At 40.0% G+C, this 14,061-nt stretch overlaps 1 protein-coding gene and 1 long non-coding RNA gene across 2 annotated transcripts in view; one reads left to right on the forward strand and one right to left on the reverse strand.

Moving 5' to 3' along the window:
* Window positions 1-14,017, forward strand: part of LOC140905004 (uncharacterized) — a 29,456-nt gene extending 15,439 nt beyond the window's left edge. The window contains exon 4 of the long non-coding RNA XR_012156707.1: window positions 12,737-14,017. This is a non-coding gene — a long non-coding RNA (uncharacterized lncRNA). The remainder of the gene's footprint in view (window positions 1-12,736) is intronic.
* The window catches only part of CFAP54 (cilia and flagella associated protein 54), a 207,597-nt gene that overhangs the window by 30,056 nt on the left and 163,480 nt on the right, over window positions 1-14,061 (reverse strand). Inside the window, exons 59-62 of the mRNA XM_073327473.1 lie at window positions 10,358-10,466; window positions 7,574-7,679; window positions 6,714-6,812; window positions 4,800-4,941 (exon numbers count right to left, since the gene is read on the reverse strand). Coding sequence (XP_073183574.1) covers window positions 4,800-4,941; window positions 6,714-6,812; window positions 7,574-7,679; window positions 10,358-10,466 — 456 coding nt within the window. The remainder of the gene's footprint in view (window positions 1-4,799; window positions 4,942-6,713; window positions 6,813-7,573; window positions 7,680-10,357; window positions 10,467-14,061) is intronic.

Raw genomic sequence — 14,061 nt, forward strand, 5'->3', positions numbered from 1 at the left:
AGTAATCTCATCATAAAAGGCGATTAGATTAGTCAGGCATGACCTTCCCTTGGTGAATCCATGCTGGATCAGACTTTGACTTTTCATTTGCACTGTGCAGTAGGGTCTAAACCCAACCTAATAAGACGTTATAACAAAAATCACTCTGTTCCAGTTATTTCTAATTTTCTATCTTTTGTTTAGCCACTTGTTTTACTTAATCCATGACAAACTCAAAAAGCACATTGGCTAATCTTATTTCTTTCTTTTAATGAAACCATTTAAAGGCCAGATTATTTATACAATGTATGGGTCTCTGACCCTCCTTGTAGAACTTGCTCCTGATTTTGCAAGTGCTCTGAATACTGAACTCTATGAAATCGGCTGGGCATCCTGCTCCCACAATACTTGCAAGACCAAGCTCCTTTTTTGTTATTTCAACCCTGAGGACTGATGGCTGGCAGTCTCCTGCATGAAACTCCTTTGCCAACTTCAAAAAGGAATAACTGACTGTAAATTTCAGAGGGCAGCATCTATACTCAGCAGGGAGTGAGCAAAATGATCAGTGAGGCTAACACTCTACCCTGCTACTGCTGCCCTCCAGGGTAAGAAAAACCCTAAGAGCTAGGGAAGTTTCATCAGTTTTGCCAGTCTTGAGCTAAGTAACTAAGACCCAGAAGTGAGAATCATGCACAGATCTATCTTTAAAGAAGTTATTATTAGCACAAAGCTCTCAGCACAAAAGAGAATGTAATCCTCACAATGCAACAGTAGACATGGAGTAGTAAGTATTACACTTCTATTTCAGCACAGAACACAGGGAATCTTTGCATCTGCAGGCCTGGCAGCACTATCTGAACTATGCCTGATTTAGTCTCTTTTCCAATTCCTTGCTGTTTTCAAAGACTACAAAATCTTCCTCTACATTCTTGTCTGTCTCTTACAACCATTCAAAAAAACCTTTGGTATTAATTCCCAGTGGCAATCTCCCAAACAACAGTTTATGCTAATTATGTGTGCATATAGAAAAATAAGTAATGCCTCCATTATTCCCATTTTCATTGTTAAAGATCATTTCATTGTTAATTGTAAAAACAGAATGTACTTAAAATGCCCACACTGTATATAAATGAAAATTTAACAATTTTCCTCATTAGTGCCTCTAAATCTAATATTTTACATGCTGTGTTGCTCATTTTCATTTCAATTCTCCTTTTCTTATTATGGCTTATTACTTCCTTTCTACATCCTCCATTCTCTTTTGTATTCCCTCTCAAAACAACCAGGACAAACACCTGCAACATTTGCTAAAGAAAAAATGATAAGCAATTGTCAGCCGATGGAACTTGTGCCAGACAATTAAATTAATGGAAGGCTATAGCACACGACCCATCTATTTTTATAAACCAATCACAACACATCTATTTAACAATGGTATAGTAAGCAGTCATTGCTCCACTTCACCATCATGTATCAGACAAAATAATTCCATCTCCAGTAGTCATTTGGAATAACTGAAATTAAGTCATTAGAACAGAATGTTATCACAGCATCAAGGTTTTCTGTTTCAAAAAAATATATACATCTCTGTTTTGCCTTGGTATTTACATAGCATTTCAAAATCATTGTTCCACAGCAACACTTTATTTCACTGAAATTATTTCTTAAACAAAAATTGCCATTTCATCATTTTTAATGAGCTCCATTGTTTGCAGAATAATTTTAGAGGTTGGAGGTAAAAATCTCCCTTTTCTAATTGTATATTTTATCATTCAGCAAACATGGATAATTTTTTACTTTGTTCCTCAAATGGAGCTTGATTTTTAAGGGAATCTTTTTTGTTTATTTTTACTATGAGACTGATCTCTGTGCAGCTCTAGGAACAGGGTTTGTTATGAATCAACCAATGCAAGATCAGAAAACATTATTTTTGGCTAGGTCTTACATAAAATCTACTGAATATAATTTTTTTATTTACTGGACTGGAAAGATAGTGTTGGATAGTGGTTGAGTAATAGAGTATAATAACTGGAATAGATCATTAGGGCTGCAGGTTTGTCACTGTGATTTTTCTGTCTGCCTGTGACTTTTCTCCCTGTCTGTGTGACTTTCCCAAAGCCTGGGTCACTGGCCCAATGCATAGCAGAGGGCCAGGGAGCAGTGGGGAGGTAGGAGCTGGAGAGTGAACCTACCTTAGCCCAGTGAGGAGATATGAAGAGGCTGGAAAGTGAGCCTGCTCTGCATTCACCAGGCAGAGCGTTGCTCAGATTTGGCCCCACTATCCCCGCATCATGGCGGGAGGATAGGTGGGTAAAACTTCATTGAGTGGCATTATGACCTAGCATGTGGGGTCACAGCACCTCTGAGGTTTGGCTCACATGCCCCTCCATCATAATGGGGGAGATGTGGGGTGGTCAAACCTGAGCAGTAATGCAACCCTGCGTGCTAGGTCACAGCAGCTGGAGTGGGACACTGGGCCCAACCCCGTGGGACAGCAGCTGCAGGAGTCTCTGCTGCAGGGTGAGCATGGGGCACCAGGCAGAGTCCTGCAGGACAGGCACTGCAGGAGCTGCCACTACCCAGGGTGAGTGTGAGGCAAGGAGGAAGTTGTTTTTTTTTTTAAATAAAAAATAATCAGGGAGCAGTCACAATAAATGTAATGACCCATGACTTTTACTGAATTGACCATGAGTGCTCCAGGATTTTTGATAAAAAATGCCATGACTAATCTGCAGCCCTAATAAGTGTTTTATAACTGCTTAATTTCAGAATTCCTTTGAAAAACAAATCAAACAGAACCTTACTGACTAATGGTAATATTTCTTTTTTTATTCCAAATTCAGACATTCCAAGGTAAAACTAACCTTTAGAGAAAAAATCTGTCCTAACTCACCATGTGAAAAGAAGCAATGGTAGCTGACCAGAGGGTCAGGAGCCATCCCTCTGGGCATAGGGCAGGTTGGCTCAGATAATCCTGATTCAGCATGCACAGCTGTCTTAAAAAGAAAAGGAGTACTTGTGGCACCTTAGAGACTAACCAATTTATTTGAGCATGAGCTTTCGTGAGCTACAGCTCACTTCATCAGATGTATGCCGTGGAAACTGCAGCAGACTTTATATATACACAGAGAATATGAAAAAATACCCCATTGTCCAGCTGGTAATAGCTTATCTAAAGTGATCATCAGGTGGGCCATTTCCAGCACAAATCCAGGTTTTCTCACCCTCCACCCCCCCACACAAATTCACTCTCCTGCTGGTGATAGCCCATCCAAAGTGACAACTCTTTACACAATGTGCATGATAATAAAGTTGGGCCATTTCCTGCACAAATCCAGGTTCTCTCACCCCCTCACCCCCCTCCCAAAAACCACACACACAAACTCAGTATCCTGCTGGTAATAGCTCATCCAAAGTGACCATTCTCCCTACAATGTGCATAATTAAGGTGGGCCATTTCCAGCACAAATCCAGGTTCTCTCACATCCCCCCACCCCCATACACACACAAACTCTCTCTCCTGCTGGTAATAGCTCATCCAAACTGACCACTCTCCAAGTTTAAATCCAAGTTAAACCAGAACATCTGGGGGGGGGGTAGGAAAAAAACAAGAGGAAATAGGCTACCTTGCATAATGACTTAGCCACTCCCAGTCTCTATTTAAGCCTAAATTAATAGTATCCAATTTGCAAATGAATTCCAATTCAGCAGTTTCTCGCTGGAGTCTGGATTTGAAGTTTTCTTCTTTTAAGATAGTGACCTTCATGTCTGTGATTGCGTGACCAGAGAGATTGAAGTGTTCTCCGACTGGTTTATGAATGTTATAATTCTTGACATCTGATTTGTGTCCATTTATTCTTTTACGTAGAGACTGTCCAGTTTGACCAATGTACATGGCAGAGGGGCATTGCTGGCACATATCACATTGGTGGATGTGCAGGTGAACGAGCCTCTGATAGTGTGGCTGATGTTATTAGGCCCTGTGATGGTGTCCCCTGAATAGATATGTGGGCACAATTGGCAACGGGCTTTGTTGCAAGGATAGGTTCCTGGGTTAGTGGTTCTGTTGTGTGGTATGTGGTTGTTGGTGAGTATTTGCTTCAGGTTGCGGGGCTGTCTGTAGGCAAGGAGGTATTTTTTCATATTCTCTGTGTATATATAAAGTCTGCTGCAGTTTCCACGGCATACATCTGATGAAGTGAGCTGTAGCTCACGAAAGCTCATGCTCAAATAAATTGGTTAGTCTCTAAGGTGGCACAAGTACTCCTTTTCTTTTTGCGAATACAGACTAACACGGCTGTTACTCTGAAACCTGTCTTAAAAAGTAACAGTTTAGCAGTGTGTCCATCCCTCCCACCACACACACTGATTTACTTGCCAACCCCAGTATGCTCACAGGGAGTTAGGTACACAGTAACGCCCCTAACTCAGTTGGCCAATCTCCCTTGGTGATATGAAGTGCTGGCAGGTGAGTTAGCTGGCACTAAAACCATTAGGAGTGTAATTTGCCCTGCTCCTGTAAGGGTGTACTGGGCAGTGGCAGATGTTCCCTCATCTTTAAGTCTTGTACTTCTTTGAATGGCAAGGAAGGATTTTGTCTTTACTTTACACGTATTACAAATAAAATGTATTGCAAGTATGAAAAACTAATAAGAAAGCTTTCATGTTTCTTTACTACCAAAAAAACAAGTGATTGAACCTAATACCAAGGTAAACCAGATGATCTGAGTTTACATATTAAATTCACTATAATATTACATGTGATGGATATTTTCCATGGATTATTAAACGCTCTACAGTTGTAAGATATAAAGTAATACCAGACAAAAAATCTTTGTATGAAGCAAGAAGGTCCATAGAAGCAAATTCTGGGATGTTCTGTTGTGTTGCGGCTTTCACTTCGTGGCCTTTAACACTCTTCTTTCCAATTAATAGCTGAGAAGCAAGCATAGCTTCACTGACCTAAAATTAACATTTAATTTAGTCAGAATCAGGTCATTGTTATATTATATATATACATACACACACATATATATACATACACACGAACACACACACTAGAAAACAGACTACAAAAAATTAAGCACCCAGCACCAGAGGTGACTGGGGAAATCTTCCATTTCTCTCTGAATGGAGTACATATCTCACTTAAATAGGTCATTACTGTTGACAACTTAATTATTACACAAGTGATTTCAAATCAGACATCCTCACCTGGATGCCACTGATGTCTGCCCACATGTCAAATGTGTATGCATACATATAAGGCACTTAATTCCTAGATTTGCATTGAATCAAAGTAAAAGCAACCTGTGTCAGACATGGCCAGGAGAGATGAAAAGCATTGCTCATACAGCATTAATTTTAAGTATTCCAAATAACATGCCTGGCAGAAGTCCCAATGAATTTTAATTCTTGTCTCTCCTATGTTGTGTTGTCTTCACAGCTGGTAGGAGTGAAATACAGGGTATGTTTACACAGCAAAAAAAGCCCTGAGGCAGCGAGTCTCAGAGCTCATGTCAACTGACTTGGGCTCATGGGATTTGAGCTGTGAGGCTATAGCAATGTAGATGTTTGGGCTCAGGCTGGAGCTTTGAAACCTGGCAACGGGGGAGGGCCTCAGAGCCCAGGCTCTAGTCCGAGCCCGAACACCTACGCTGTTATTTTTAGTCCAGCAATGCAATCCTGTCAAGGCTAATTTCCTACTCTGGCACTTCCAGTGCAGAAGGTGGGGCCCTCCAAGGATTCTAAAAATTAATACTGGCCACTCCAGGCTTGTATTGAACTCTCAAGGTTACAGCTTCTCTCTGACCTTGGATGGGTAGATGCTGCCACCACCCAAGTGCAAGAACCCCTTTGAGAACCCAGGAAGGCGCACATGGAAATTCCTTCCTGTGGGGAACCCTCAAGCCCTCTACACACACACACACACACACACACACACACACAAGAGCTGAGAAAGAAAAAAAAAAAGAAATCAGCTATTGCCACCAGCTAGTTAAACAACATGTGCAGAAACCTCTTAAGACACAAAAATCCAATTCTGTTCTTAAAAAAGGTAAATTTTATTAATAAAAAAAAGAAAGAAAACACATCTGGGAATTTAGGCATTTGCTAGATTAAAAAAAACTACAAGGATTAAGTATCAAGAATAGCTTTCTTGAGGTTCAGTTTAAAGGTTACAAGCAAAACAAAAAGCACCTGGGGTTAGCACAGAGGAATCCGCAAGCCATAAAGAAATAAAAGGGATAAACCTAATTGCGTCTTCCTAAACATTTCCTGCTCTACTTACATATCTGGGGTTTCAAATGAGTAGTTTCTAGGTATGATACTGAGGATTTTTCATACCTGGCCCAAGCTTCTTACAGCATAGCTTCTCTGTCCATTCTCTCCAGGAGAACCACCACGGACAGACAAAAGGGGAGTCTTGTTTCAATTTTAAAAAGTTCTAGCCTTCCCACTGGCTCTTTTGGCCAGGTGCCCACTCACTTCCTTTTACCTATGCATAGCAGTGAGACTTTTTAACCCTTTACAGGTAGAGCAATTTGAGAACAGCTACTAAGGGATTTTATAGCTACTGGCTGGCTGGCTGTCCATAAAAGGGAGTGCCCCCCCCTTCATTTATCACAGAGCCCTGGTCAACTGACCCAGGGTCTGAGACTCACTGCCACAGGATTATTATTATTATTTTGCTGTGTAGCCATACCCAAAAATGGGATCAATATCACACCAACCTGTGTAGCTGCTCTGATTGCAATCCAGGCCTGTGCTCTGTACACTTCAGTTACATGGGAGATTCTCTCGATAGAAGCCAAGTTTTCTTTGGGAGTAGTCTAAAATTTAGCAACAGTTCATAATTAGGTTGGTAGGTTTGCCATGGAAATACATAGTTGGTGGGGAGGAGGTCCTGGAGGAGTCATGGTAATTAAGTTACAGAAATCAGTAACATTTGTGAAAAGTCAGATGTATTTTAAAAACCACCCAAACTATATAAATGGGTCTCCCCTATATTTTTGAAGGCACATCATGATCCCGCGCTTTTACAGAGTTCTAGTATACAGCTTTTTCCATTTTTTGTCAGTAAACATTGTCTTGAGTTTTAAGTGACCTTTCTACTACCTCTTTTTTCCTTATCTACTTGACCTGTATTCCCTGATGGTGTAGTGCTTGTGACTGTACCTTGCTGTACACTAGTCTTTTGTGTCTGCAATGTTGCCCCTCATCTCCAGTTGTAAAACAGTATACAAACAATATACTGAGTAACAGCAGTCTGAAAAATGTTTGAAGATCACTTTATAATGATACTTTGTTTGAGAACCACAAATTCATTAGTACAGAATCTGAAACTAAGCCACAATTTTGGGGTTGTTCTTCTGACCTCAGTGTTTTCCTGTTTATTTGAAACCATTTTTACATACAACATTAACATTGCAAAAATACCATAAACCAAATTAACTAAATTAGAATCCTACCGCTCTACTTTGAGTTAGTATTATTTATTTGTAATATATATTGTGGTAATGTCCACAACGTGCTAAAAGACGACATGGTCCATGCTCTGAAGAGGTTACGATCTAAAAAAAGGAGTACGTACCTTTGTTTTGGATGCCTCTATCTTAACAGTTTGCAAAGCCTCTTCCTTATATGTAGCCAAATGGAAATATAACAGTGCTATCTCCAGGTAGGATTTCCTTATCAGCCTGCAAAAATAAATACACAAATGCACTGATTTTAAGGCCAGAAGGGACTATTACGATTATCCAGTCTGAACTTTTGCATAATACAGGCTGTAGAACTCCAGTGATTCCTACATCCAGTCCATAACTCCAGTTTGAGATATAGCAGATATTTTAGAAAAATATCCAGTCCTGATATAAAGACTTCAAGTAAGAAAGGCATACCATACCAGGCAAGAAAACCTAACAAATGGCATAACTATTTAGGAATATGCAAAATGTATTTTGTGTAATATGCAAACAAGTACTTGGTAAACAAAAAACTGTTTGTCAAACTGATCTGGTTCTATGTACACAATTTGTACACGTTCCTATAAGCACAATCTACTGCTTCAATGTTAGGTCACATGTCCACTGCCTCAGTTTTTCTCTCTCATGGATGGTTGATTTGGGGTATAGCTCTCCAGACAAATCTATACAAAGATCCTTCCTCTTCCAGGAATAAACAAAACGTGTCCAGACAAAGAAAACAGCCCCTTCAGCCCTGTACTAGGCTCAGCTGAGGTACGGGGAACGTAATCCCTCTCTCAACTCAAACCTGAGCCTGAGACCCTAAACTTTCAAGCAGCGTGTCCTCTTCACTTTGTCTCTGGGCCATTTCCTACATATCCTTATAATCATGGGCCGAGACTCTATGATTGGAGAGATTCTTTAATATTCATGCTCCCTGTAGGTCATTTTTCCAGGCTTCCTAATTGGCTCTCTCCAGGTCCTCCTGCCACTCTGGACTCTTCCTATGAGGAACACAGTCTCCTGACTATGTAGTCCTCTTTCCAAGCACAGTCACATGCTGAACTGTTGCCAATTCACAGATTTATTGTGCTGAGTTCCAACAGGGACATGATTCTTGTGAAACAAAACAAGAGAGAGACACTAACACACTGCTGTGTAGACTAAGGGAAGCTGCACTAAGCAACAAAAATCAAAGATCATGAGTTCTAGACCCAGCTCTTCAAAACTGTTAATATTTCTGTGCATGTCACAATTCTTATTCTGAGACAACATTTTACATTGTGGGGAATAACTCTCATTCACCAGTTTCACAGATTAGATAACTAAGAGCTTGCACAAGGTCACATCAGGTACAATCCAGAACAGAACCCAGGTCTCTAATACAGAACTATGTCTCATCTACTTCGCCACACATTCTTTCAGAAGGAACATGGCACATTAGATGCTTATGAAACCTACACTAACACAGTATGGTACTGTGTCACCCTCTAGAAGGGAAGCCACATATAAAGGTTTATGCCTCTACTACTGCTTCTGTGCTCAGAGTTCTGATTCTTTGGCTCAAGTGGTAGAGGATCATGTTTTCACATGCAGAGGACCCCAGTTTTGTCCCCACAGAGAACCCAATCAGGGGCATTGCTATATTTGGCTATACTGTATGTAACCATGAGACCACAATCTGCTCCCTGAGTCAGGAATAGAAACTAACAATCTTGATGTCCAGTATCCCAAAGCTGCTCATCCTGGTCCTCACTGCCTGAATCGATTCAGGCCTCTAGGTCCTTCCAGTCTATTGCCAGCTTTTTGCTGGTAACTAATACCAAGGAACACTGTTCTCGTTCCTGTTCCAAGGCACATTTGCCCTTCTCCATCTCCATCTGTCCTTTCGGTTGTTTCTAGCTGCTAACTCTTTTAGCTTGCCAGGCTACAGGCACCTACTCCTCACCTACTCCCCCTGGGATCCCTCATACAGCTGCCCTTTCCCACATATTCAGGCCAAGCTGCTGTTGAAGTCATTGTCTGGAAAGTTCTTTAGGACTCCCAAGCTCTGGATTGGGTTTCCAGGTGCTTAAGGAAGATCCCTTGGGCAATAATAGGGTTCAGATCAGGAGCAACGGTGATAGTGCAAGACAATAGTTTTTACTATGCTATGATGTCAGGCAACCTCACTGAGACCTTGGTAGGTGGCCTGAGCTCCCCCTAGATGCTCATAGCCACTCCACGGCTATTGTTACTCTCTCTAACATAATCAAATAGTCTTCAAGGTCATCACTCGGGCCCAATTTGGCCGGTCTGAGTTGGTTCATGCAGCCTCAGTCAGTTCTGACATTGGCACTGGACCCCTCCAGCAGCCATTTCAGGAGAAGCTCCTGGCCATCCCCGTTCTTCCTCTGCTCTTCCTGTTGCTGCTCATATTGATGTTGGTTGACTTCTAACATTCGCTTCCGGGTCACTAGTTCTGCTGTTCTTGCTTGGTGGCCAGCTGCACTGCCTGCTACAGTTGCTGGTTTTCTATCCTTTGGACGTGGACTGCAATTCATGTTTTTTAAAATGAAATAAAACGATCAACTTAAATTTAGCACTTTTTGTTCCTGGAGCTGAAACAGAGGGTACATGTTCCAAAACAAAACTGAAAGCTCTAACTTTTATCTAACGTAATATTTATGTGTTGGTTATTTCAGTGTTTATGGAAATGTATATTTAATCCCCTGCAACATTTACATTATATAAGAAACTATATCAATATTTCTTTTATCTTGGAATAGACAATCTCTCCACAAAGAGGGAAAGAAGCCTGTCCTTTATAAAAGAAGCATCACAAAAAGTCCCAGAATAAAGCCGAACACTACATAGTGGCACATATCTAAAGTGAGAAAGTATTATGAAAACTTATATTCACAGTTCTTTACCCAAAGTTTTGATCATTTCGCTGGCTCACTTTTATGGCATTCAACAGGGTTTCAGCAGCTTGTGGTGACTTATTGTTACCTGCTTCAATAATCTGGCGCTCTACCTTACCTAAGAAAGAAACACAAAGCAGTTTTGCATGATTTTATTCTTTTCTCTGCAAGACCCAAATTGCTTTTTCCTGCAGGAAACTCAGGTTGCCTTTTTTCTCCTGCTGATAAGCAAGTAATGGGCACATATTCAGTTTTCTTCAATTTGCTTTTAAATGTAATGTATGATATCAGTATGACAAGTTATTCCAAACTGAAGTATTACCCTGTATTGAAATATGTGAAATAGTTACAATAATCAACTTTGGAAACACAGTGACACCTAGATGTCATTAGAATCCAATAATGCATGTCAATATTTCAGATTGTTCTTTCCAATATATATGACTTTGAACCCTACTGCAATTAATTTAACGGGACTCTTATTTAATTCCATAGCATTTTGAAATTTGTCTCAATCCTCTCATTCTCTTTACTGTAGACTGATGCAAAGAAGTCATTTAGTGTCTCTGCAATATCCTTATCTTTCTTGATTGTGCCCCTTACTCTCTGATAATCATTTGTTCACCTACCTAGTTTATCTTCAAAAAATAATGGAAGATAGGAGAAATTCAAGAGGACTGCAAAATGGCAAATATAGTGCCAATCTATAAAAAGAATTAAGACAACCTAGGGAATTACAGACCTGTCAACTTAACTTCAGTAACTGGAAAGATAATGGAGCAAACAATTAAAGAGATCAATTTGCAAACACCTAGAAGATAATAAGGTGATAATAATCAGCATGGATCTGCCAAAAACAAAATGTGTCAAGCCATCCTAATAGGTTTCTTTGACAGGCTGACAAGCCTTGCGGATAGACGTGAAGCAGTAGGTATGATATATCTTGACTTTAGTAAGGCTTTTGATACTGTCTTACATAACTTTCTCATACACAAACTAGGGAAAGACAACCGAGATGGAGCTACTATAAGGTGGGTACATAACTCGTTGCCAAACCATTTCTAGAGAGTAATTATCAGTAGCTCACAGTCAAGCTGGAAGGGCATATTGAGTGGGGTTCTCAAAGGGATTGGTCCTGGGTCTGGTTCTGTTCAATATCTTCATCAACTATTTAGACAATGGCATAGAGAGTACGCTTATAAAGTTTGCGGATGACACCAAGCTGGGAGGGGTTGCAAGTGCTTTGGAGGATAGGATTAAAATTCAAAATGATCTGGGCAAACTGGAGAATGGTCTGAAGTAAATAGGATGAAATTCAACAAGGACAAATGAGAAGTACTCCGATTAGGAAGGAACAATTAATTGCACACATACAAAATGGGAAATGACTGCTTAGGAAGGAGTACTGTGGTAAGAGATCTGGGAGTCATAGTGGATCGCAAGCTAAATATGAGTCAACAGTATAACACTGTTGCAAAAAAAAAAGCAAACATCATTCTGGGATGTATTAGCAGGAGTGCTGTAAGCAAGACACCAGAAGTAATTCTTCTGCTTTACTCTGCACTGATAAAGCCTCAACTGAAGTATTGTGTCCAGTTCTGGGTGCCACATTTCAAGAAAGATGTAGACAAATTGGAGAAAGTCCAGAGGAGAGCAACAAAAGTGATTAAAGGTCTAGAAAATATGACCAATGAGGAAAGATTGAAAAAACTGGATTTGTTTACTCTGAAGAAGAAAAAACTGAGGGAGGATATAACAGTTTTCAAGTACATAAAAGGTTGTTACAAGGAGGAGGGAGAAAAATTGTTCTTGTCAGGGCTGGATTACCCAGTAGGCAGACTAAGCACATGCTTAGGGCACCAGCAAAGCAGGGGGCACCAAAAAAAAAAAAGTGTTTTTTTAAAAAAGCTTGATATTTGATATTTCAAAAAAAGCATCGAAGTAGTCATCATGGGAAAAATCAGAACTTTGTTAGACTTCCTGACACTCCACTACACACTTTTCCCCCGTTTTACTGTTCTCTTTTTATTACTTATCCCCACCTAAACCAGGGGGGCGTCCTACTAACGTAGATCGAAATAATGCGAGGAAATCACATTTGGATCATTGCAGAATGGAAGTTTCTTGGGATTGTTGGAGCTTGTGGCTCAGTTTAACCCATTTTAGCAGGCCATATCTCAAAATATGGGAGTGCTGGCAAAGGTAACCCATCATACTTATCCAAGACAATATGTGATTAACTCATTGGTCTAATGAGTGACAAAGTTCATTCAGCTATTGTGGATGAAATATGTACTGCTGGGTACTTCTGTTTATCTGTCGACTCTACACCTGATCTTTCACTTATTGATCAATTGAGTATTGTACTAAGATATGTGTCTCCCACAGATGGAAAACCAGTTGAACCATTTATAACATTCCTCAATTTGAAAAGCCACACTGGTGAAGAAATGGCAAATCAAGTACTGCATTATCTGTGCCAAGTTTGCAAAATGGATTTCTCAAAGTGCAGAGGTCAATCTTATGACAACGCTGCCAACATGTCAGGGCGTTCTCAAGGAATCCAGAAGAAATGTTTAGAACAGAACAAATATGCCATATTCATACCATGTGCTGCACACTCTCTCAATCTTGTTGGCCGCAGTGCTGATTGTTGTCCGGTGGCAGTAAGTTGTTTCTCAACAGTCCAGTTACTTTATACATTTTTCTCTGCCTTAGCACACTGATGGGCAGTTCTTAAAACATATTTGGGCAATAATCATGTGTTGAAATCTTTCTAATACTCACTGGGAGGCACATGCAGTGTCAACAAGTACAATTCTGGAATCCTACTCAAAGATTATGGGTGCATTAGAAAGTATAACTGAAGACCAATCACAAAAGGGAGAAACTATACGAGAGGCAGAAAACATTGCAAAGAAGAAGCAAGAAATAGAGTTTGTATTCGTGTTGACCATGTGGAATGAAATTTTACAACACTTTTACCACACAAGTCAAGCTCTCCAAGAAAAATAATTGGATTTGAAAACGTGCAGACCTCTGTCAATCATTAGCACTTACACACTTTGAGGAATGATTTCGAAAGATTTGAAGACATATCAAAAGATTTCTTGCCTGATACTAACTACAGAGAAGCCCAGTCCCACAAGTGAATCAGGAAAAAAAACAGCAAATGATAGCAGTGCAACAGAAACAGCATTGAATCCTACAGACAAATTTTGCGTATCTACTTACTACGCTATAATTGATATACTTGACACTCATATGAAGAGGAGAGGTGAAGTGTACAAAGTAGATTTTCTTTTCTGAATGATATGGACTTATCTGACGAACAATATTCACAAGGTTCCCAAAAGCTAGTTGACTCATACCCTGTTGACTTGAACATGAATCTCTGTGGAGAAGTATGGCAGTTCCACTGTTATATGCATGCAAAATTTAATGAAATAGGAAAAATGAAATTCAGTCACATTGATCTTCATGACACAATATTGAAAGATGGAATACAATGTGATTTCCAAATGTAGAGATCGCACTACATATTTTTTTAACATTGATGATTACTAACTGCTCTGGAGAATGCTCTTTTTCTCAGCTGAAAAGAATAAAAACCCCTCAGAGAACAACAATGTGTCAGGACAGACTTGATTCACTTTCCCTATTGTGTATGGAAGCGGACATGCTTTGTCGAGTCAGCTTCGATGAGCTTATCC

Source organism: Lepidochelys kempii, chromosome 1, assembly GCF_965140265.1.
Source record: "Lepidochelys kempii isolate rLepKem1 chromosome 1, rLepKem1.hap2, whole genome shotgun sequence".
Classification (NCBI taxonomy): domain Eukaryota; kingdom Metazoa; phylum Chordata; order Testudines; family Cheloniidae; genus Lepidochelys; species Lepidochelys kempii.